Source organism: Lissotriton helveticus, chromosome 10 (assembly GCF_964261635.1).
Source record: "Lissotriton helveticus chromosome 10, aLisHel1.1, whole genome shotgun sequence".
NCBI classification, from domain to species: Eukaryota; Metazoa; Chordata; class Amphibia; order Caudata; family Salamandridae; genus Lissotriton; species Lissotriton helveticus.
The window spans coordinates 73,135,405-73,161,787 of record NC_136071.1 but is presented as its reverse complement, the minus strand read 5'-3'; the positions used below and the strand labels follow the sequence as shown (position 1 = coordinate 73,161,787).

The following is a 26,383-nucleotide window of genomic DNA, read 5'->3' as shown; positions in this document are numbered from 1 at the left end:
TCCATCAAGGCACTTTATGCCTTTTTAAATTAAAATGTTATGCATGCAAGGGACAGTGGTACCTACAGGTACTTCACATTAACAGTTGATTTTTGAATATTTCGGCATTCCAGGAATAAAGATGGGATGGTCTACAACTGAAGATTGCAGAGCTCCAGAAGGTGAAAATTCCTGCTCATGCTGTGTGAGTAAACTGTTGGCCGAACTTCAGTTTGGAGATCATTCACTTACCCTGTGATAACAAAGAGCTCCGAGTCTAGGATGGAGTTCTGCAAATTACAAATCACTGTTCTTGAATCTCTATATAGCTGCTTAGCTAGGGGGTTTCTATTTCAACCAATTCATCAAAGTTGTATAGTATTGGATAGTACAAATATGTATACTGCAATATAGATTGCAGAGGTTATGCTTTGGTAGAGAATAATAAAGTTGATTGGTGTTGTCAATTTGTAGGATGTTCTTGAGATGAACTGCTATGTAAGGTAGTGTTCTGCAGGGATGAGGCGGACCGACCAATGTGTGGAGGAATCTTTCGAGTTACAGAATCTAATCCACATTTCTTGGTGAAGAACTTCCATTTCCAGTGCTTTTGAGTCACAGCCAAATAACACAAAGATAAGGACACCAAAGACAAATTTAAGAGTTTATTGCTTTTTGACAGAATGGCACAACTTTGGCACATTAAGTAACACTATCTCAATTTTTAGAATTAAGAGTACTTTCAGTCATTTATCACAAATACCCAGCAATTTTATATTTTACTGTGTTCAGGGAACCCACAGTGCAGGGTTAGGTTGTATAGGCAAATACGCATGTTCTGTCAAACATGCACCATTTGGGATATGCTGCACTGGAAGTAAAGAGAGTACGTTTTTGAAATACTGACATAGGAATACAAATGACAGTAGCATATTTTCCGAGGACATCCAAGAGGAAAGCAAAACTAGGGTCTCGGATATAAGGTCACTTCACGACTTAATGCAAGTCTACCAAATGTAACTGTACCTGGAATTCGCATAACAGTGTTACAAGGAAACGACAAGTACATTAAAAATGGCGATCAGATCCCTGTGAAATCACTGAAGTAAAAGGTTCTGGCATTTTTCCTAGAATGGCTGGAAGAAAGGAGAACAAGAGGTCCAACCTATTGGAGAGTGCCCCCCCTGGAAATTAGACCTAAGGCAGTGTGTTCCTGGGTACTCTCCCAATCTGCACACCATAACAGAGAGTGCGACATGGCCCTAAATACTGTGCTGGTTCATCAGGCATTGTGCAGAAGGGACCAGCCAAAGATGCAGGCACCCTCACAGTCTTGTGCACTTTGAATGTGTAGGATGAGATAGAGAGGCAGCTGCAGGAAGGTGCTTCTGAATACTATCTGCTGTGCTTCCTGCAGGTTTTCCTGGTGGTCACTGTATTCTGGGCAGTGGTGAGCCAACAGCCTTAAAAGGGTGAGGTGGCAATAGGCTCCCGACTGTGGAACCCCTCGAAGTCCAAGTCCTTCACCATTAGTTCATCTTCCACGGTCTCCAGAGCCCACTGATGATCAACAATTTCCAAGGCTTCCCACTCTGCCTATGAAGGTCCAAGAGAGACAACACAGGTTACTTCTATGCATAGTAGGAACAGAGAGAGGGACCGTGAAGGGAAAAGACAAGTGCAATTTGTTGGCAATACCTTCTGAATGTAGATATCTGTCCATACACAATAATGGAAAACAAGCAGGAATGGATTATATGGATGGCTCCGCAGCGAGGTGGAAAGGCGAGAGCCACTCTATTCAAGGAAAAGAATCAATAGTACCCTGGATTCACTAGCAGTAAAATCAAAATATACAATGGTGTAGGTTGCCTCCTCAGCAAACTGCTGCACTAGAGGCTATTGCCAGCATGGGACTAAAATGGCAAGCCAAAGAACATACAAGATGATTATGTATAAGCTATGACCGCCTACTTGCCATCACTGTTACTTGGAAGACAAAAAGGCCTTCAGATATGTGTTTGGATTTGCCTCCTAGTTTTAGGGATCAAGAGTATGAGGTGGTCATACTTAACACTATACCAGAGGCCCCCTTTGTTTTTTTTGGTAACTCAAGGTGCGAACATCTCTTCAAACATAGTTACATCTTGGTGTGCAGGTCATATGTTAATAGGGAGAGTGAGCCATGTCAGATGGGGGACAGCCAAGTATGTGGAGTCCTGTTTGAGGAAACATTTGAGACGGTTTGGTACAGGCTAGTCTTAAGAAACACAGAAACTAACCATATGCACTCAAACGCAAGAACTGGCTTAGAAAGCAAAATGTGGAAGCGTAGATGCAGCGCTCTCTACTGTAGGGACTCTAGAGGCGCCTCACTAGAAGTCCAAGAAAGATTAAATATATCCTGCTTTCCTTGTTTTCACTCTGAGGGTGAGGTGTCCAGCAGTTCAGATGGGCATGCCCCTTACATGACAGGACCTTAACTGATAATATGGTAGGCCGCCTTCCGTAATGTTACTGACTAAGTAAAAAGCAATGAATTGGAAAGTTCTTTAAGGGAAGTCCAGTGATTAATATTAATTCAAGCATTTCCACCAGTCACCTTTTTGCTGTGGGGGATGAAAACAAGAGGGCACCATTGATGGTTATGACTGACCTAAGCAGTCCATACTGCTGGAACACAAGTCTTGGGTGATCAGCTCACTCCATGTCATCGAGCACAGTTTCCAGTCCAGGGCTTATAGTCCACAAATCAGCGGTATCACAATTGTCAGTCTGATTAGTACCATAGACCTAGATAAAGACTGCAATAACCAAAATGCATTAAGCTGTTACATGAGAGTCCAGGACTAGAAACAAAGTCCATGAGGACATGGAGTGAAGGGGTCTCCATATACATAGACCGTGTTTTGTCTAATAAGAGAAGCCCCGCACAGTTGTGCATAATGAAACAAAACGAGGCAACCTGCCATATCATGTCTGATGGAAGCCTATTCTGAACAGTCGTGTCTAATAAGACTCGAGAGGAAATCTAGTGTATTGGAATAATAGGTGTCCTGCACTGTCATGTATAATAGAACACTAGGGAGAAAACGTCCTGCACAGTCATCTTCAATAGGACAAAAGCAGGAACCCTGTGCAATCGTGTCGGGAGGAATAGAAGGGCAATTTTGTGCAATTAAGTCCAATCGAACACAAACATGTATGAACGATGGACCACCACGAGGCGGGCATCCTGAGCAGTCCTTAAGTGATGCAATAGAAGGTGGAGTCCTACGCAGTTATGTTTGAGAAAGCATAATTTCTTACAATTTGTTTACGTTAACAGGTGCTGTTATAAATTGTAAAAAAGTGAGCTGCCACAGCACCTCTTAGGTGGTTCATGGGCACAGAAGGATATGTTAAAATCCCTAAGACCACACACTTCTTACCTTGAAAGCCTTGTTGGGGTCTGGAGGCATGGCAACTGCAGCTCCAGTCATCTGGTCCTGCATGATGCGACTCTGATCAGCAGCTGCGGCAAGATGGCAAACAAGCAAATATTTAAGCCTCTTACAATGAGCCAATACATGCTGCTAGGCAAAACTTCACAATGGCTCTTGTGGGATGGCATCTGCTGGCTTTAAGAGCACATCTGAGTGTTTATTACACTCAGAGTACTTTTAGCGCCTCCAACTCTTTTATTACAAACTCTTGGGAACACTGCACAAGTCTGTGGTAGAACAAGAATATACATGTAGTTTTCAAGCTACAGGAAAAATATTGCCCTGCAGTACTAAGGAACCAGAGGAAATACAATGGCGTTAGGTCAGGGATGGTGGGCAATTCAGGTGATAACATCTAAAAGCAACAAGGATTGTACTCTGAAGTATACAGTATTCAGTAGGTTGGCTCAAGGCCCTGTCAGCAGGCAGAACTCACACTGAGTATTCATCCATTTATTCTTTATGATCCTTTTGATGTACCTTCTAATGCAACGTTACCCTGGTTATGCGCTCTGATAGCTCGGGGTCTAGATAGCGCTATATAACCTTCGCAAATCAAATACACTAAAAACGTTTTTCCTGCACGCTGAGACCTGGGCAACATGGCTGATGACCGGTGGAGCTGCTTGACAGCTAATGAGGAGTCTGGCCCTGGTTTTCCCCCTTCCCCTTGACAGTCACCTACCCAGCCGGACATTGGGCATTATTCCTCCTTGTCTCCCCGCTATTTATTACTCCTTCTCCCCCTCCCTCCTACTAATTATTGAAACATTGTTTATGTGTACTGTACTATGCTCTTGTATCTGATGTAACTTGTAACGCAACGATCCTAAATGTAAAGCACTGATACCCTCTTGGGTCAAGTTCGCGCTATAAAAAACTTTATAAATAAAATAAATAAATACTGATAAATCAATGCATGAAAAAGCAGATATGCTGTGTGTTTGCACTCCAGTGTATGGTTGCTGGGTTGTTTTACAGCAAGCAAAGTCTTAAAGCATTATCGTATCTGAGCCTGTCAGTGTTGAAGTGACAGTGATTCGCTGGACTACAATTGTTCCCTTTAGAAACCACTTTAAAGGGACATACCAAGGCACATAATCCAAGTACATACTTCCACTGTAGACCTGCAGAAAAGGACACGGTAAACCTCTCCTACCACAACCGCCAATGGAATTGGTCACTGCTCACCCTATTATTATTTGTTCATCTTTGAATTGATCAAGAGACTCTTTTATTGCCGCGCTTTGCGCAAAACTGCCTTTGGAAATACACAAGTTCCTAACGGGATCCTCCACATTCGAGAAAACGTTAACCGATAAAGTCACTGCAGTACCTGCTACTTAGAGTGCCTGGGATAGGCAAGAGGTGTTAATGTATTGTAAAACATTATTAATTTGTAATCAAAAGGTCACAATATAATTCACAAAACGGGGCAGACTCATGTTGAAACAGAATGGCATTAAAGTAGGCAGAGCTAGAGAGTGAAGAAACCAGATACAGACCAATAATTCTGGTGTTCTGTGTTGAAGATGTGCTAGAATCGCAAGAGTGCATAATGCCATCATCTATTGGTGGTGTCTGTTTGTAGAACAGCATTGGCATAACCCGAGTATGACAAACTACAAGCTTGTAATGCCCCAAACAATTTTAGAGCCCCCCGTTTTTTTTTAGTTTTTTTTTTTACTGTTTGTTCTCCACTGCCGCCCCTCTACTGGGAAGGTGCGAGGGTCACAAGTGACTGTAGAAGCTGCAAAACTATCATTACTGGAATGTAATTGGTTTCTTCTACAGCATTAATTCTCTGCTACATTAACCTGCGCACAGCATGTGAATCTAGAAGTCTTATGAAATGAAATTCGGTTTTATAAAGCACACTTCTACCCTCAGGCCTCGTAGCGCTTAGGAAGGGTGGGCAGGGACAACAATCAGGCTGTGCAAATTAACGAAAAAGGAAGATTTTCAATAGTTTGCAAAACTTTTGTAGATCTGGTTCGCTGCGCATGGTGGGGGGCAGGGAGTTCCAAAAAGAGGCAGCATTCCAGGAGAAGGAGCGACCTCCCCATCTGGCTCGTTGAACTTTCTGTGAGACTGCAAGAAAAGTTGTGCTAGAACCAGATTTCTGGAGGGGTGGTAGGGGGTTACTAAAGAACAAATCATAGCAGGGCCTGCGTGCCATATAGCTTTGTGGGCTATACACATCGCCTTAAATCGAATCCTGGCCTGGATAGGCAGCCAGTGGAGTTTTTTCAAGGCAGCTGACCCCGAGTGTCTCCGAGGCAGCTTCAAAAGTAAGCGTGCCGCGCAATTCTGGGTCACCTGAAGTTTTTTGATGGTGGTCGTCGGGGCATACAGGTACAGGGCGTTCCCGTAGTCTAGACGGGACAAGATAAGAGCCTGCACCATAATCCTACGGGCCTGAAAAGGGAGAAGGGGCAGAATTTTTCTCAACAGCCTCATCAGGCCTAAACAGGTGGCGGAGAGCTTGATAGCTTTACGAGTAAAGCAGAGAGTGCTATCCAGCCATACTCCGAGACTCTTATTCTGATCTTTAGGCTCAGAGTGCCCATACATGTAGGCCAGTCTATAGCTGCTCTGGGTGACGGGGACTTACCCAAGCACATCAGTTCTCACCATGGAGGCATGGTGAGAGGGAGTAGCTGAGAATAAATGTTTAAATATGGATTGCCCAGTCACTATTCGCTTCACAAGGGTGGATTAACAGCATAATAGTGTTTTGCGAAGGTGTGTTCCGATGAACATGTAGCCGCTTTGCAGATATCTTTCAAAGATACACTGGCCATAAATGAGAGCTTAGCACCTTTCTTTGTAGCAGAATAAGTTCTTGGCTTTGTCTGGCTTAGCCAAACCGCAGCAATGCTCAATAGTTTATATCATCCATCTGGCGATGGTGATCTTGGTTATGGCTGTTCCTAGAGTTTCTGTAGCTGTGCCACGAAAAACGGTAGAGATTTTCTCGTGTTTTTTGTTTCTTGAATGTAGTACATTATCACCATTCTTACATCTAACAAGAGTAGTGACATTTATGCTTGGTTAGTCAGATTTTGAAAGAAGGCTGGTGGTGTAATGGTTACGTTGATGTAAAAAGGGGGAGACCACCTTCGGTAAGAACCTTGGGTTTCTTCACATAATGCCTTTTATCCTTATAACTACTACTAGTGTTTTCAATCAATCATTCAGGGTTGGTGAAGCGCAACTACTTACCCATGAGGGTCTCAAGGCGCTGTGTGGGGGGGGAGAGTATGTCAGGGAGGGCTGTGTTGAGTGCTGGTGTTACCCAAAAAGCCAGGTCTTGAGATCCTTCCTGAACAGGGGCAGTGTGGGAGACTGCCGAAGGTGGCAGGTGTTCCAGGCTTTGGCTGCGAGGTAGGAGAAGGACTTTCCTCCTATGAGACGGTGGCCAGTGAGAGCTGGGTTGATCGGAGGTATCTTTTGGGTGCGTTGAAGGAGAGGCGGCAGTTCAGGTATGCGTGTCTGGTGTTGTGAAGGGCCTTGTATGCGTGGGTGAGGAGTTTTGGTAAATACCCTAGTTGCAGAATTTTTGCCGCAAACGGTAATACTCCGAACTAACAATGCATCGCTTTTACACAAACCAGAGGCATTTTCAGTGTGAGGGATGAATGGGGGTATGGAAATATGCACCTTTTAGGCCTGCAGCTGCCAGCTATTCCTTTTCTTTCAACAGGGGAATAAACTCCTGTAATTTTACCATCTGGAATCCGAGTCTTGACAAATCTGTTGACAAACCTCCAGTCCAGTATTGGCCGCAGGGTTTAAGTCTTGCTTGGAAACAAGAAAATACAGAGTGCATGCTGGTGTTTTGTACCTTTCGGGTACAATTTCTATTGCTTCCTTTTCCAACTCTTTGCATCTCTTTGCAATACCTCTTCTTGCTCTTTCTTTTATGTTTTTAGTTTCCGCATTTTGTAGGAGTGTATGTATCAACTGTATGCAATACACATGCTCTATTAGGTTTAGCACACATTTGTCAATGGTGATGGCCTTCCAGGTGTCACGGAAACCCTTTATCCCACCCCCACCAATCAGTATTTTGTGTGCGGAGGAAGTGGGGGGTTCCCGCAAATTACTTGGTGGATGGTGAAGCTGCTTCTGTAGAGGTGCTGTCTCTGGCACACAAAAAAGCAATTGCCGTGTTCGTTTTGCAGTTGTCACTGTAGTGTCTGCCCAAAGTGGGCACCTGTAGGTTTTATGGATGTTGAAATGAAAGTTTCTCTTCTTTGCCCTCTTATTTGGGATGCCGCCTCTTTTAGGCCTAAATGTTTGCAATGCACCTGCAGCTTTAGCCTTTTCATTTGCTTTATTTATGCCCTGTAAATTGTTACCTACCTCTGGTCCAAAGAGATGTTTTCATGTTTTAGCCAAATCAACCATATTGTCCTGTAGTTAGGGCATAATTCCTTAAATTAGTTGCCAGGTATGTCGCCTCATTACAGTTCTTATAGCCAGTTGTCCTCTCGGAGTGTCCGCTGCATCTAGTAAATAGAGAATGGGAAGCACCTAGCCAATTCTTTTAACTATGTCTTCCAAAGCTCACTTTTGGTACTCCTCTGGAAGGTGTGATATTAGGTCTTCATTTGTTTCCCATTATTGTGGACTATATTTATTTAGACGGGCATGTGACTTCACAGTACACCACTATGAAGCCGCTGCCCTCTCCATCTTTCTGTGCGCTGCTTCTAGCCTTTTACTAGCCTTGTCCGGTGGCAAACAGTACAACCCTCGGGATATGGGTATTTTCCTTGCAGTGGATACTATTGGAGAGTCTTGCTCCACACAAGACTGCAAGAACTTAAGATCTAAAGTTGATGCTCTGCATTTCTTTTCTATCCTAGGGATAACTGTGTTGGCAGATGCAGGTTTCTGAAGGACCTCCCTCCCTTGCAGTAAGACATTACGCAGTACAGGTATACATTTTTTTCTATATTCAGGGCTGAGGGTTTCTAAAACGAAAAGAGGTGTTTTCCTTTTTCACCCCATCTATACGCCAAAGGATTCTGCGGCTCTCCTAATCACCCAGTGATATTTGATAATGTCATATGGAGAGCAGGTCCTGAGGGATCGAGGTCTACTTCCTTCGACAAGAGACAGCCTCAACGTCCTCTCAACATGTCTCTTCCTCATCATATGCCTCAAGGTCTGCTTCCTCTTGTTTTATTAATGAACCTTCCCTCCCCACATTCCAGAAATGTTTCTACCTCCTGGGATGTTTCTGCAGTTGAAAATGTTTCAGACTCCTGTCTAGGTCTTTTAAATCTAGGGGAATAGGTATGTTATGCTGCTCAATAGATTCCTCGAAGGCACTCTTCTTTTTGACAAGCACTTCTATATCTGCCTCCAGTGCGGCCTTGTTCCTCTTGATGTCAACAATGTTGGGGGCTTTCTGGTCTATTTGGGACTTAACTTTCAAGTGTGCCGATCACCCCTTCCCAAGCTTGACTGTATCCTGAAGTCGAGCCAAAGTCTTCTGGCAACTCCTTACCGGTGGCTCTCTCTTTAGAACTGGTAGGGAGGGTGGACTAGAGCTCCTTCGACTGCAAGCATTTTCAATGTTTTTGTGGCTCGGTTTTATCGCTTGATGAGGTTTCATAATTTTCCTCAGGAGCTAACTTGGTTCACCTTTCGAACCCAACAGCAGAAAATAAAAGAATGTAAAATGGCGTTCATGTACTAAGGCATTGTGGGCTTATGATTAACATCATACTCTGGCTCCAGCTAGGCCGACATCCATCAAAGACAGAGAAACGTTTTATACTAGAACACTTCAGAACTTAAACACTAGATAAAGGAACTGTGCAAAGAATGTGAATCTAGAAGAGACTTAGCACTACAAAAGTTGATCATCTTCTGTGCTTCATCTTAGAGAAGATTTCTGTTGTGCCATGGAAGTATAACTCCAATAGTGCCACAAGAGTTGTCCGAGAGAAAGCTTATGGGAACTGGAAGAGGAGCGATACGAGGCATTTGCACTGGGCCTTGTTCCTGTCAGAGGACTGTACTTTGCGAGTAGCCTTCGGTTCCCAAGGATCACTCACCTAACCACTTTCTTCTGGGCACCGTCAGGGTCACTACTATTTCTCTGGTTGATCAACTTCTACGGAATGCCAGTTGTGATACTGTCAGTATTGCATTATTGTCGAATTTAACCTAGATTTTATCACACTAGATAATATTGGAAAACTGGATTTCAAATGTGAATTGTTTACTGCTACCATGTGTAAAAGGCCAATAAAGTGTTAAAAAAAACTTCTACGCAATGCCACTGGAAAAGATCATCTAAAGCATATTAAGAAATAAATAAATCAGTATGAGGCAAATTGCAAGCCAGGTAAGTGAGGGTGACTATTGTGGCATGTAAGAGCTGCTGGATGATGGGCAGAGAGGAGCTCAAACATTTTCATGGATTAATACAGTCAGGAATTTCCCTGTCGACGGTGTCTATCTGAGAAATATTTTAACCTCGACCTTCATATTTAATTACCAGTAAAGATGGTTTACTACAACTACCTCTGTGGTTTAGCCGAATTCCAATAGATTGACGTGTCAAGTATTTTTTAAGTACCTGTGTCTGAGCCTTGTATGTTGACCCTAGTGTAGCCTGGCAGGGTTAAATCATCCTTTATACCAGGGTAAATGCTACAGGTTTTCATAAATATGCGAAACAGGTCTTTCACCTTAAGTTAATTACTCCCACCCTTTGTGATCTGCAGTGGCACCAATTTAAGTTGGACTCGGTAGCCAATGAAGCTCTGCAAGCCAGTGCATGCATATTAGTACGTGAATAACTGGTTAACTCTCAAATTAATGACCAACAAGAGCTTTGGTCCACTAAGCACGGTCTATATAGCCCATACTTGTCAAATTTATTTTAGGGAAACAATGTATTAAAGATGAAATGAATCAGAACAAAATATAAAAAAAGGAAAATACACAATTTCAAGAAAACGGTAGTAACTAGAAAACTGAAAACAAGACTACGAGAATGTATATACAACTCAGCCTTGACCTGAACTGCAAGGTTTAGTTTTGACAATACTGTTTTATAAACACATCCAATTGTTACCCAAAGTGTGCTTAATGCAAAATGTTAAGCACAGACGCCTCGGTTTTTAGACCAGATGAACATGAATGTGAATTTTTCATTTATCAGCCTGATGGCGACTTCCTCCAGATTCACTTGAGTGGCGAGTAAGCAATCCAATCATCCATACAAAGCTTCTTTAAATGTTTCCGATAACAAAGGATGACTCTTTTGGCAAGTGCTTCACTTACGCACTCTTTGGATCGCTTAACTTATCTTGTATGTCAGCAGAACAAGGGTCATTTTGCAGCAGTAAAGAAGATAGCTGAATTACATTTGTGATTCACCTTCTTTTGGTAAATATCTCCTTCCGCCATTAGATCAAAGCCACACATATGGAGATGGCCTGCATTATCTGGTTTGTATCTCCAACATTTATCATATTTCATCTTCATTTAAGCTTAGTTTATAAAGCTTTAAGAACAAACCCAAGACGATTTTGTTGTATTATCAGAGCTATAATAACAACACGGTGGGGTTGGGGCCCGAGGGAGTTTAGAGACCAAGCTTTGACACGTTCCCTCGCATGACTTAACAACACAAAAGTGTCAAAGGGTCTAAACAAGATGCCTAAATTGATAGAAACACCAAACACGTACACTATGTTTATCCTGAACCTCAAGGTAAGTTTCCAGACCTCAAAGAAGGTCAGTAAAGGATACCCATCAGTCACCACACAGAACCGCCCATCATCATTTGGGATTCCTTATTGACCAAAGAATGGAACACCTCCTTTGATGGATGAGGACAAGATGGAATAGCCTTCTTCTACTCAGCCAGGTGTCTGTATGGTCTTGCTACTCTGTATCAGAGTTAAAGGATGAAACAGAGTGACTGATGTTGCAGTGCAAAACAATAAAAGTGTGAAAAAAAATGTGTATTAAAATTGGGTGAGGGAGTACTGTAAAAGTTTATTCTGGTGCTACTCACTCCTCCAATATTAAAAAGTCAACGGCAGTTTATAAAGATAGCTGCCTAAGTGTGATGAGAGGTCAACATGTTTCAGCAAATCTCGTGGACAACTGAGTCCTTGCTTTCTTCAGGACCTATATGACTAATGCTACTGCAAATGTGAAAAGAAAGAAAATAACGTGTGATTTCATAATTACTCAGAAATCATAATAGGACAAGCTACGAGATCACCTGGTTCCCTAGGTGTCCTCTCCTTGTCCTATCTCGTGGACTGTGCATGTCACAGTATCGTAAGAAATAGAGACCTCACCCCACCTGGCTGCGGCTCAGGAAATGAGTGAAGCACCGCTCTGTCCGTCAGTACTTCTCTGCTGGCGTCCGAGCCTACTGGAGAGTAGCAAGACCATACAGATACCTGGCTGAGTAGATGAAGGCTGTTCCATCTTGTCCTCATCCATCTAAGGCAGGTGTTCCATTCTTTGGTCAATAAGGAATCCCAAATGATGAAGGACGGTTCCGTGTGGTGACTGATGGGTACCTTTGACTGACCTTCTTTGAGGTCTGGAAACTTACCTTGAAGTTCAGGATAAACATAGTGTACGTGTTTGGTATTATCAGAGCCGACAGTAAGGGTTTTGTTTTTTATATAAGGCCAAAATATACTCCACTTATAGGGACAGTGAAGTATTTTTCTCACTCTTCAACCGTGCCTGCAAGTTATTTTCTCTTTCTTGGCATGATTTTTCCCTTCCAGTACATTCTTAAATACGTAAAGTCAAGCTGTGCTCAAGAGCGTAGACTAGAGTAGAAGTCTCACCTGCCACAGATTGGGTGCTGTAGCAGTTCTGCGCATCGTGTAAGACTCATATGTTACTAATGTTCGAGTTTTCAATGCACTTAGATTATTTGTTTTAAAGAATCACAATCATTTATGATGTTTTACAATGCTTCTTTAAAACTACAATTTAGTACAAAGGTGACTTACTAACCGGGTCTTAAGAGGGACAGTGGAGGCATCTTGCCTTGGGGTGGGCCTGAGTGCACAAGGTGCTCAAGGAATAATTAAAAGATCAGACAACATTCACAGCTATGAATGGCGGTTTTCCTCTTGCTGACAACCAGTCACCTGGGTAACTTTCCTCACTCTGGACTTACCGTTGTCCTGTCCCAGGATCAGGTTGTACATGCTGCGGAGGCCGAAAACATTGAGAAAATACCACGAGGCTGAACTCACCCTAAAAGGAAAGAGGTGAGGCGATTTGATGAATTTAATATATAGCAGCACAGACTTGGATACAGAAGGATGTTGGACACTACTCTCGCATAGATTCTGACATAAACAGCGCCATTTGATAAAGACAACTGGTCATTAAGCCTTTTCTATTTCCCAGATTGATTCAAAGAATGACCATAACACTTTTTTACTGCAGTTTCACATATTGCAGTTAATATTCAGCCTTAAACAAAACTCAGATTTTGCCAAGGCTGCTCACTACAGCTCTGGAACTCTTCCCAGTCATGTGGGCATGGGATCAAATTCTGATCAACATTTAGACAAAGCCTAGTCTGCTAATACAATCCCTTCCCAGATATGTGATCTATAAACAGAGAAGCTTCTCCAGATAAAACTGTATCAGAACTCAGATTCTATCAGTTTCGACCCGCTACCTCCCCTTCCAACGTTCCTGCTGCCCAATTTGATTCCCTACAAGCTAATACATTCATCCAAGCAAGCAGGTAAATAAAACTCACTTTGTGCCAGTAAAGATACAGTTGTCCAAACACAATTAAGCCAGAGCAGCTCTCACCTAAATTTAAGTATGTGGACACAAGACGCCTCTTCCACTGTCACCAAAAGACATGGATGCTTGTTGTGGGCTCAGATAATTTAGGACCTTTGTCAAGTACAATATGGGTTGATGTATCAATCATATAGAATATGAAATTGTGGACGCTTGTGATCATTTAATATAATGTTTGATTATAAACATGTGTGTATCAAACAAGAAAGAAAATGTGGCAGTAAATACAAGGTGATGTTATTCAAATGTTAGGCGAGCAGTGTTGGATGAATTTAACTTAGTGTGCTTCCTCCAAAACGGTGTTTTTATTTATAAAAAAAATACTGTTTACAGTATGTTTAGGCGACTTTGAAAAATTGTCTTTACATTTCAATAGCTGTGTTTTAGAAGGTGTCTGTCTCACAACAACTTCTTATGAATAACCTGAGAAACCAGTGCTGTCTTTTAAACACGTTACCAAAACCGCTTTGACAGATATTTTTACAAAGTGCAAAAATGTAGAAGCAGTCTATGTGTTAGTTACTACCGAGAAGAATGCAATACTACAGTCACACTGAAGAATGAATATGAAATACTCCCATGAACTTGAACTGCTGACAAGACAGCTGAGGTTGGGGATATTTCAATAGACAATGTAGGATTTTGTAAGGATTGACTATATATTGTTAGGTGTCTGCTTTGCATTCAGGTTTCTGATAATGGCTTGTCATTTTTCATAAACAAGGTTAACCTATAGCAAAGATGTTGGGATTCAGAACCCCAACAGCTCTGCTACATTTCTGGCAAAGTACACGAAACAGCCCACATGTGAGAATCTGGTCTGTTTTTCCAGCTCCACAGTCCCAAATTCCAGGGCCATGGGAAATGTATCAAAAGTGCCAAAATCCTTGGTAGGCACCAGGAAAATGTAAATTCTTCAGTACCCCTAGAACTTCTTACCTCACCACACCCATTTCATTGTTATAAACACATAAAATACACTTATTTCACCGCTAAATGAATTAATTAGTTCTCATCAAGTTTAATGAGCCCCAATTTTTTCGAGTTACTATGGGTGTCCTGTCATGCTCAAAGAACTGCTACCAGTATGGCTACTGTTGTATCTGCTTCTCTGGTTATATCGTATGTTGTCCTGTTCTTCATTTAAGATGCGTTGATGCTCCTTTTTGGGGAATGTGTGCTATATAAAATGGCTAACTTGCTTATGTCAAATAAAAACATCCTGTACACCCTGACAGCAGATACATCTACACAGTTGCACCTTTGTGTCACTAGGCACTCAAAGTCATGCGTACATGCCTCCCTTGCAACAGCAGATGCTCACATCCACAAACAAGAAGGCCAACACTCCCTATTTTCTAAAGCAAAGACAACCGTCTAGACACAGGTAGACGAAACGTACACATTTCCTAAAGCTGGGACTATCATCGAAACAGCAGAGGAAACACTTCCATCCAAATACAAGTGGGCAAGCCTTTCAATACATGTGTTCCAGACCTTACCAAGATGCATCTAGGGAAAGCAGCTCAATCCCACGCTGTAGCATCGGCTTGAAGCGGAGGGTCAACGGGAAAGGAACCTTTGCTGCAAAAGATAAAACAGTGAGTACCTTAGAAGACGGTTAAGTGCACATCACAACTATCCATGTGCTCCTCTGAGGAGGCCACTGTCTCTTTGGCAAACTGCTATAGATTTTACTTTGTGACTGTACATACTGTACTAATGTGCAGTGTTTATGTAAAGTCTTTTGCCTGCGGTTACATTTTGCCGGGAAGGTGGCGAGCCTCTATTTTTAGAAACTGTGCAGGCTATTTGGATACCACTGTCCCCCGCAAAGTGTCTAGGAAAATGGTTACAAATTGAGGTACAGTGCACTTTTAGATTCCCTGGTTACAGTTCACAAGACAGGCGCAGTACATTTTAAAATGTGTTTGCATATAGAATGCACAAAGTTATAAATATATATTTTTAATTGGATAGTTTATTAAAGAGTTGATTTCTTTATGATGCAAAAGCGCATATGGGCACAGCTTAAATTAAAAAGTCAGTCACCCTGGAGTTCTTGCAGATACAATTTTACGATTTGTATTTTTTAAACTGCATTTTGAGATTCAGAGGGCCACTTGCATTTCTAACGGACATATGCTGATGTAAAATGAGCACTTGGAAACTAAGTGTAGTGCAGGTACCTATCTTAGCCTGGACCAACAAGAGGGATGAGCACTCCAGAGGCCGCTCAACTGAGAAAAAGAATTCCTAGCATTGTACCATATGCGCAGAATAGTTATAAGTGGGAGCACCATGGCTCATAGTCTGCCTTGTAGTAAAAATGCGCCAGTCGTCTCACAAGCAGCAATACTTACTGGTCACAAACCCAGAGAAGGCCCAGTTGATCCAGCCACCAATCAGGATCATAGGGAGCACGTTGGTAAGATTTCCTTTCATCATCTCGGTCACCATAGTGGGATCTGAAACAGACGGGGCGGGCAGAGGGGGAAATGAGTGAATACATAATAGAGAAGGAGAGCAGTAGCATATTGGATGCATGTGACAAATTTCAGAGTGAGAAACTTACTGGTTCATGGCCCAGGAGCTTAGATAGTATTTTCAACACCACCAACAATACAATGCAAACCACTCAAATCCCTGCACTGGACTTTCCACTTTGCCATCCCTAGCTTCCTGCTCAGCATTCTGTCAATAAACCAAGGTCAACACAAAAGAGAAGACCAAATCTTGATAGTCTTCAAAGACTGCACCATATAAAACTTAATGCATGAACTCATATCTCACCTTAACAACTCCACATCTAAAGTCAACAACCTTATAAATGTCAACACCTTTAGGAAACCTACGTGAACATCTACACCATACAAGTACAATCCAAAGCCTTCAGAGCGAAGGCACTCTAAAGAGCTTGCTGACAATTCATTCACAGACAGGAAAGAAAATGGAATTAAAAAGCATAACTACTAATGACCTCAGGATACTAAAGTCCCTCCGCACAACATGCAAACAGCTCTTAACATCAGCCAAGGCAAAGAACTATACCAGTTCCATGAATGAAGCCACCAATAGAAGCAGATTACTTTTCAAGTCAACTAAACACTACATCAACCCTCTGCCATTCTTTACTCTAAAGACAGGTGCAATGCCTTCAACATCTTCTTCAGTGAAAAAAAATCAGACTATCAGACAACACATCCACAATGCCATGCCGGCTTAATATCAGACTTACTCAACTCTCTCAAATCCACTTCTTTTTGAGAGGTCATATCCTTAATCGCTCTCTGGAGACGCTCTCTCGCCCCTATTCACGGTTGTGGATGCTTCTCTCACTCAAGGCATCTTCCCAAAAGCTCTCAAGACAGGCTAGATCCTCTCACCCCCTTAAAAAAAACACAGAAAATCCTACACTAACTAGGTCTTGAAAACCTCACCAACTACCAGCCCATCACTCACCTACGATTCATCACCAGAATTACTGAACAAGCATTGGCAAAGCCAACAAGTTAATGCCTTTGGGAACTTTTGGCTTTCCCAATGTATTTTTTTTTTGCAATGCTGTTCAGCATTCTCGATACTGTGCTGCAGGACTAAAGAATTTAAAAAACACAAAGCTAATGACCAAGCCACCAATGGCATTTTGCAGGCGGGTGTACCACCAATTGACGCTTTTTTAATTTAAATTTAACGATCTGAGTTGGATTGGTAAATAAAAAGAAAAACATACAAATTTGGTATGGGAAAGCAACACTACCCAGGGAGGAGTGGTAGAAATAACATGGGGCGCAGGTGGGGCCTGAGTGTGGGGGGTGCAACATGGGGGTGCGCCAATTAAGGGAAGCAACACAAGGGTGCACAAGTGGTAGGAAGCAACACTGGGGCACACAGGTGGAGGGAAACAACACAGGGACGTTTGGGTAGAGGATGTAACAGTAAATGGGCAAGAGAGAGCAACATGGACCATGTGGGGAGAAAAGCAAACGAAAGACAGTGCAACGTGGAGCGGTGGGGAGAAGCACAATAATGGAAAGCCAGGAGAAAAGCACTCTCGGGGTGAGAGAACGCAAAACGGAGTGCAGACGAGGGAAGAGAAGCACACTATGAAGATAGATGGAAAATACACGCACTCTCGTTGACTGCTACAGACAAAAGAAAAAAATGTGTCTCCTAAAAATGTGAGAAGCGGAAGGACACAAGTAAATTGCCAATGCTCCAGGGAAGGAACAGACACAAGGTGAAGACAAGCCAATGAATAAGATGCAGACAAATGAGAGGAACAGAAAAGCCAACCAATAGTAAGCAATGGGCAGGATGCAAGCCTCCTTATGTTCCTGGTATGCTCATATGATGTCTTTCACAGCCAGTACTAAAAAGCAGTCTGTGTACAAATCCAAGATATATCAGTGATAACCATCTCCTGCACAACTACCAATCTGGCTTCAGATCATGCTGTTGCATGGCGAACCCTGACTTACGCAATGTAGAAAAGGCCCTCTTGACCGCAGATGAAGAGGTCACCTTCCTCCCGATATTGCTGGACCTCTCAGCTGTCACAGTCTACCATCCCACCCTCATATGCACCCGGGATTCTTGGATGCGATTCACTGGCAATGTCCTTCACTGGTTCTTCCCATCCCCAGCAAACACCAGCTTATTCGCTAAGATCCCTATCACCTGCGGTGCCCCCCAGTGTTCCATAGTGTCCTGTCATCTTCAACCTATACAAAGAGCCACTAGGTGCTCTACTCAAGAATCACCAATATACAAATGGTACACAGCTATACTTGAAAGCCTCCTTTGCCTCAGGCATCCAGCACCTCAAACAATGCCTGCACATTATCCAGACCTGGATGACCTACACCTACATGAAGATCAACTTAACCAAAACAGAATTTCTGTTAATTGCCAAGAACAAGAAACAGTACAAACCTGGCTCAATGGAATGAACACGGACAGCTTTGAACCCCAACTTTCACCAAAAGCCTTGATCCTGAATACATTTCTGCAACTCCAGCAGTGTCTGTACTCTACCCTTTTCTAAGAATACTCCTCCACGGGAAACGAAGGTGGCTAGAGACGTGGCTTTAATGTGGGTTTAAGAAGTCTGGTCAGTAGAAAGGAGAATTTGCCAGAATAGAGAAGACCCCATCACAAGCAGCTTTCTAGAATGGAACACACTCAATAAATGTAAGGAAAAATCACAAATCTATCCTGCCCACAGTTTTGGTAAAGACTTCAGGAAAGCCCTTTTCCAAAGAAACCATTCCTGTCTGGATCGGAGATACATTTTGAGATAATGCCAGAAAGTAAAGAATACACAAGGAGAAAAGTACTTGAACCCTATCGGGTGAAAAGATTTTCTCCCGCTCATTCCAAAACGACAGAAGGTAAACTATGACAACGCTGTATAAAAGCTTCATTATCAGTGAGCTAAATGCTTAAATCATCACTGTTGCGTGGTAACTTTCCTCCTCTCTAGTCAAGCATACGCACCTGTCATAGGATTCTTGGCAGCAACTTTCCTCTTTGTCTTCTTGAAAAATCCAGTCTCGGCATCATTGAAGTAATGTTTCCTCATCACAAAGGACTGCAGTGAGTATTTTTGAAAGAATAAAACATGCAGATCACAGAGAATAGAAATAATAAAAATAAGAGGAGAATTACAAGAGACAAAAACAGGCCAAGAAAAAGAGAAATAACCACATGGAAAAGAGGCAGAAGTTAAATGTAGCACGCATGGCCAGGAAAGAAAGCAATGGATGAGAGAGTGAAGGAACAAGATACAGAGTGTGGTAACAAGAGGTTAAGTGCAAGGACAAAATGAAGAGAGACCAGAAACATGATTGAGAATAAAAACAACATGTGAGAAAGTAAGGCATAGGGAACACAAGAGCATCAGAGAAAGGAAATAGTGGGGACAGTTAAGAGTACAAGAGGGAGGGAAACGGGTAGTAAATAGAAAATGGGAAGAGGCGCCAGGATGGAACCAAAAGGGAACATAAAAGATGCGATATGCATGAGGGAATGATTAGAAAATGATAGGTGGGGTGGGAAAATGATATGATAGAGAGGTACAAGAGGGGGAAAAACAAACATAAAATGTAATTACAAATACAAAATGTACAGGAAGGAGATGAAAAGGAAAGATTACAGTGATGAAAAGAAAACACGTTAAGGACAGAAAAGAAAGTGAAGATAAAAATGTGAATGAAATACAGTTTAATATTACAGAACTGAATGCAACACATTTTGTGTCAATACATATGTACGTGTCATGTGGGGGGGTGTCAGTAAAATTCCTCCCCAGACACTCTTGCACCCACCACACTTTTTAGGATCAAGTGTCTTAGAAAATGAGTAATAGGTAAGGGTATTTAACAAAAAATAAAAAATTGTAACGGAAAAAGAATCCAAAAAAAAAAACATAGCAATGCTCCATATTGTAGTAGAGGTGATATAACCAAAGGAGATAATATAACAACCAAATGCGTCACAAAAACCCTGTTGCTGTGTCACAGTACAGCCAAAATTCACACTGGGTTGTATTTTTGTTTTAACAAATATTGACAAAACCATGCTCTGCCATTTGTATTGTGAAAAGCTGTTCTCAAACAAAAATAACACATTCAGAAGGGGACAGTGTGGGAAAGCAGTGAAAGCTCAATTCACGAAGATGAGCATTTATGCTTCTATGCCACCCTCCAGTAGAGCACAAGCAACAACAGTGCAAGCTATCTTTACAGAGACCAGGAACAATACAGGCAACAGTGTAGGCTCCATTGACATTAACATCAGTAGCAATACAAACTTACAGCACAAAGGAATGCAGGCTTCCCCCATACAGTACCGGTAATTGTGTAGATCTCGGCTAGGCAGTGCTTGCGCTGTCTCTTTGAGACTTGCTGTATTCAGGATATGATCCCCCCATATCCCGTCCCTCTTTTCAATTGACTCCTGTTACTGTCCTTTGTAAATGGTTTCTTTTGATTCGTGTATAGGTTTAGTAGACTCTCCTTAGTACCTAATTTTCTCCTTTTATAACCTCTCCTGAGGACTGGCCCTTTTACGTGTGTGGTTACTCAGTATGTTTTATTTGCAGCCTGTGAGCACTATTTTCTTAAATGACTTTCTCCTATTGCACGCTCGAAATACTTTCCTGCAACTGCTTTTTTTTCTTTTAAGTAAGACGGCTGCGCTTCAACTTATGTTATGTTTTTTTCGACCGCGCTATAAACGCTGCTCACGCCATAATACATTTTCTTTAAAGTAACTTGGTTTTAAGTGCGCTTTGTGATATTTCTGCAAGCGCGAGGCATGCTTCAAGTTCCAGAATGGCAGCCACGCATTCCTTTTGTTATAAGCGGCTTGCCCAAATCAATCAACACACACTCAGCAATGGCGCCTGAGGCTCACAGCCCCTCATCCCCATCCAGCCCCCAGGCGCCACGCCTACAGACATAATCTTGTTTATCACAAAGGTCTTTCAGAAGCCACATTTTTATGCAAATAAAGGTTTTTTTTTTTTTCCCTCATCCTGCATCTCACAAACGTAGGCACCCATCCATAGCCTTAACAAATTCTTCTTATGGTTTATACCGATCTACGGGAAAAATTTGATTGCTAATTCTCAAAGAAAAAGAAGGAGTGATTGATCGGATTCTTCGGTTAATACTCTTCCCTAGCTACTTCCGACACCCCAGGGCGCATTAGCAGAGTTGCAGTTGCACATTTGGGCAGCTAATGTGTTTGTTTAATCTGCTTTGGTGTTGGTTTTGGGGATTGTGAGCTCACAAAACAGCGAAAAGTTCCAATAGTGACACCCACCCTCACCCCCTTGGGGAGTGACATGGGGAGGGCCAGACAGTGCCACCTAGCTTCAGCCGCCTTGTTCTACAATAGGCGATGGGCTGTCCGCATTTACATGCTAATCCTGACCAGTATCGGTCGGCCTGCTTTAAAATACTCAAATTGTCTAGGACTGCTGCGAAGTATGCCTCTTATCAGGCACAGGAGATTCATGGCTTTGTTTTTTCACGGCTATTAGCTTTAATGCGGATACTTTTTAATTGTATTAACTGGAGTCGCCATGGGGCTGCCTTGAATTCTCAGCAGGTTTCCCCATCATTCAAAATCGAAAACAATGGCTATCCCAGTGAGTGTGTGAAAAGTACAAGCATAGGCGGTGTGTCTTTCTGGTCAGACTGCTCATCCTAATAATATTTTTTATAAAGGGTGGCACACCAAGCTTGTGCATTTTTGGCGGCACAACACTGTTTCCTGATGGCGCCTATTCCGTCCACTGTCTCCTAACACCCTCCAGATATGCAGCTTAACCCCTCCCCCACCACCTCCCTAATCGCTGCTTCACCTTTCCTTGAAGCATTTGCAATGCAATAGGTCTTGCATTACTGAAAGTTTAAGCTATTGGCATTTCAAATAATAATGCAACACAAATAGCTCAAACTTTCAGTAATGCGAGACCTATATTATTGCAAATGCTTATTTATTGTCTGGCCAAGGACCAGTTTGAATTAGCCCTCTTCATCCATTGATCTGTTAAACTGATAGTTACATGTTGCTTCCGCCCATCATTGCATACGCCTTTATGCCAATGCACCAGCCTACTTCAGCTACTGGCTCTCCACCCATCAATCCAGTCAGTACAACTTCTTCCCCAAATCATTTTTATCTGCATTTAACCCCATACCACCTTCCCACGACAAAGTGACCAGACAGCTCGACTGCAACCACAGCCTCCACATAACTGAAAAACTGTCCACTGAATCAGATGCACTACTTTGTTAACTGGGTGTACCTACTTGTACCAATAGTGGTTACTTGTTTAAATTGTGGCCCCAAAAATGAAGTGCATCCTCCCCACATATTAGAACAGATGTTGGACGGCTAAAAAAAAAAACAAAATGATGTCATTAAAGGGGGACATAACATCTGTTAATCGGTAATGAAACCATAACATGCTCACCCTTCAGCAGTCGAGCGTCAACGCTCCACTACCTTCGCCGTTATCGTTTCTATACAGCGAAGTAATTTAATTGCATGGACAAGTTACCAATGCTGCTTGCAAGAGGCTGTAGTACTAGCTATCTATGCACAGCAAAAAGGCTAAGTTTATGATGAGTCTTAGGGCACCAAATTAACAAGAATGTACTTTTTTGGGGCGAAGCTTTGGGTGGTTAATGACATCAACAGGAAGAATAAATTTAGGAAGCAATCTTGGCCTGCCAGCTTTACCGGTTTCGGGATGTACCGTCCATTCTCTCTCAGCACCCGGCTTCGGATTAAGATTTGACTGAAAGGTAAAAAAAAAAAAAAAAAAAAAGAAGAAAGAAGAGTTAAGCACTAGAAAGAGCACATAAGTTCTTACTGGTCTGGCTGCAGTGTGTGGGTGTCATACAAAGTTATGCTATCAGAGCCACGCAATTTCACTCACACCCTACATCCTCCTCAGCAGAATAGAGCTATCCGAACCATGTTCAATCACAAACTTCATGGAGCATGCCAAGGTCACCTTGTCAATCACCAGTGCATGTCAATCTCAGCAGCAGCCCGCTTTAAAACATAACCACTATCCATACAGTAGTATGGAACAAAGGCCGCAATTATCACCAAAGAGAAACGCAGTGCATTCCAAGTAGAGTAGAATAAAGTTTAGAAGGCTGTGGCGCATGACATACTTGTATTCCTAGAGGAAAACGTTGTCAATCCATTTATTTTCCAAAAATACAAAGCAGCTGCCATAGTCCCATCTGCCCTTACCTCATGTTACCATGCTCTGAAAATACTGCTGCAGCATGCAGGGCAAAACAAGTGTACTTCCAAAGATAATGAACACATTTATTAAACGAAAACAAGTCGAGATCAGGGATATGCGACTTGCCAGGCTATCAGAAGTCTGGAATACCAATTATACTTTGTGATTACAGCATAGTTCTTGGCTAAAATAAATTTTGTTCACTCTCAAAAAAAACATCTGCAAGCAAAGGGAATTTAAGTACATAAAACAGTATACCTTCCCACAGCCCTCCCAGTAAACGCATTGGCAATGCCAACAGGCCAGGCTTTCAAATGAGGGAAGCTCCTCAGTCAATAGTGTGTTTAAGTACTCAATAGGTCATCATGCATGCACTGTAACACTTCCTTGTAACCACACATCCTCTCCACCCCTAATTGACGCATTCTTGCATTCACAGTAAAACCCGTGCACACAATTCAACAAGTCTGCAATAAAATGAACATTAAACTTAGTAGCAGAAGGAAAACCTAGTATGGTATTGTGCATCATTGCTGTGCCTCATCGCTTTCCTTTCCAACATTGTCACTAGGTTTAGAAGCAAAGTGGTGGTCAACCTGGAGTGGTAAAATAATTATAAACGATGCACAAAATCATTGCAAGTTAGCTGCCCAGCAAACATCGCACACCGCAGTCACCTTGGAACGGTACGGATCATTGTGTATTGTTTTTGTGTGTGGTAGACAGGCCATACAATATACATTTCAAAATATACTTACTTCAAAGATTGTGTAACATACTACAATAATTAAAACACAATATATACACACAATAAAACATTCTGTGGACCCTTCCAAAATCTCTGAACACAACCGGTGATAATTGTTCATGAGGGTGGCAGCAAGAAGTGAAGTAGAGTGTGATGGCCATGAATCCACATTTGGGGAGGCCTGTGGCATCATGGAGGCAATGCTACTTTATGGGCAAAAAAAAAGCCACCAGTTGTTCGATACAAGGGCTGTTTGGAGACGTCAGTGGCTAGATGCCATGCATAGAGAACATTTTCACATTCAGACTTTAGATGTAAATATTAACTGGACATGTTCTGCAGATTATAGACAAATGCTTGTCAAGTTTAAATATTGGCTACTATTTGTGTGGCTATGTTCAATAAACCTTATGGAGGAATTGGCATAGCCAATAGGTCTCGCCTTTGGGACCGTATAAGTGATTAGCCCTGCAACAGTTTATGTTGTTGCACAAAGGATATGTGCTGCATAACTAAATACTTATAAAGGTCCCAAAGGCGAGACCTATTGGCTATGGCAATTCTTGTATGTACTGCTGCGAGATGAAAAAAATATTTTAAGAGGATAAAAAACAAATCAGAACACTACTTGGTGATGTAGAAATGATAAATATGTTTTCTGGAACCCAGTGTTCACAAATTATTGTTAAAACCCTATATAGTTTTATCAGTAAAGCTGCGGGCAGTGGAAAGGCGTTTGGCCATTTCTTCGAAATTTACGGATTGTAAATGACAGTGGACTACCACATCACACCTTAGTGATATATTCATTAAAGGGGAGTGTTTAAATATGAACTGAGAAACACTCCTGCCCTGCCCGGATAGCAGTGCTATTAGCAAACAGAGGCAAGTCAGGGACAATGTGTACCCTATATGTGGGCTAGATTCTTATTATACATGGAACAATCATTTAGTCTATTTAATAAAACAAAACGGTTTTGTACAGCAGAAATGCTAAACCACATATTTGAAGTTGCACTCGAATGTGTGAATGAAGAAAAAGGTGACTGTGAAACATGATATTTGCCAATGGTCACACAATTTGAGATCAGTTCAGGGATCAAGTACATTATAGTTAGGTCAGCTAGATTATTGAAGTTACTTGACCTGCAGATCTAGTACCATTTTTTTTTTTTTTTCGAGCCCTGCATGGATGCCTCAGTTCATGCCTCAATCTACGGAGCTATTTCCACAGCCCATTAAGGTCCAACAAAAGGCTAGCCACTCACCATCATAGGACCATCTAGGTCCGACTCTACCTGTGGGTGAGATGGATCCATGCTAAAGTTCCGGAAGCCACAGTGCTCTCGAAAGACTCAAAAAAGTCTAAACATTTGGTGCATGCAGAAGCATTCGCCAGGCTGCATGCCTCACTCACTCATTTCTAATTCCAAGGAGTTGCACCCAGATAAAATGAGTTCATGGGGCCAGTTCTTGATTGTTGAGGAAAGTTCTCAGCTTGAGCTCCAAGCTAACGTTCACTCAGATGAGAAAGAGATTCTCATATAGGGTTCAGATTGTTTGGGGTTCAATCAAGAATTCAGCAGTTACTGGCAGTCCTCTCCAGCAACAAGACCGAATAAGAAGGTGTCAGATGACATGGGCGAGTATTCTGGTGATGCAACCAAGCATTTCCTTTAGAGAGGTTTTCTCCTGAAGTCTTAGTTCAGCCCAGATCCGTGAATTGGTCGCCCTCCCCAAGAGGACGTTAGAAACAGATAATTAGAAAAATGTTTGAGACCACTTTCGCCTGGACAGATAGCTGTAAGTCTGATGGTTGACCCAAAATGTCCACAGTTATGGGAACGTTTTCACGAGATCCAAACAAAGATCCAAACAAAGGGGATAGACAATGCATGGAAAGGCTGCCAAGACAAACTCCTTGATTTGGCAGGACTCCTTACAAAAATTGTGGACCTTGCAATCACAGTAAAGGATGAAGGTGCCAATAAATGCAGAGGTTCTGATGGAATGGGCTCAGAGCACCATCTCCCTGCTTGGCAATACAAATTGTTCTGTTTCCTTAGAACAGCGCCCATCAAGGCTTATTTGACTTTATCCTAAACTTGGTGACCTAGAGTACTCCCAAGGAGATCCCGGTGCGGAGGGGATCCTGTTTGGAGAGCTCTTTTTGAAAGAGCTGGTAAAGTTTGTAAATAGGTTCACAGCATTGAACAAAGTGTAGCTTTCGACAAATAAGGTCTTCAAACAAGGCCTTTTGAGAAGACTTGCAGCTGTAGGGGAGGTTCAACTGGCCATTTCCTACATCAGTATCTTCGCATTAATGCAAACACCAGAAGAAGGAATGTCTGGGATGACCAGAGAAGATTTGGCAATTTCATCCTTTCCCTGGAAAGGAGCAACAAAGGCAGTTTCCCTAGAAAGAACTATGGAGTAGCCAAACAATGGAGGCTTTGCTAAAGGAAGTAGAGATTGGGAATTCTTCCACAATTGCAAAAAGAGCTGAGGGGGGTCATGTGAATTTCTTTCTATACAAAGTTGGCTCAATTTGATGAGAGA

General features: G+C 42.2%; 1 protein-coding gene across 1 annotated transcript in view; it reads right to left on the bottom strand.

The window, feature by feature from the left end:
• Window positions 1–630: 630 nt before the first annotated feature.
• Window positions 631–26,383, bottom strand: part of LOC144785911 (ER membrane protein complex subunit 3-like) — a 41,136-nt gene continuing 15,383 nt past the window's right edge. The window contains exons 2-8 of the mRNA XM_078664781.1: window positions 22,557–22,614; window positions 18,798–18,891; window positions 15,662–15,766; window positions 14,801–14,882; window positions 12,652–12,731; window positions 3,411–3,493; window positions 631–1,575 (exon numbers count right to left, since the gene is read on the bottom strand). Coding sequence (XP_078520907.1) covers window positions 1,444–1,575; window positions 3,411–3,493; window positions 12,652–12,731; window positions 14,801–14,882; window positions 15,662–15,766; window positions 18,798–18,891; window positions 22,557–22,614 — 634 coding nt within the window. The 3' untranslated portion in view covers window positions 631–1,443. The remainder of the gene's footprint in view (window positions 1,576–3,410; window positions 3,494–12,651; window positions 12,732–14,800; window positions 14,883–15,661; window positions 15,767–18,797; window positions 18,892–22,556; window positions 22,615–26,383) is intronic.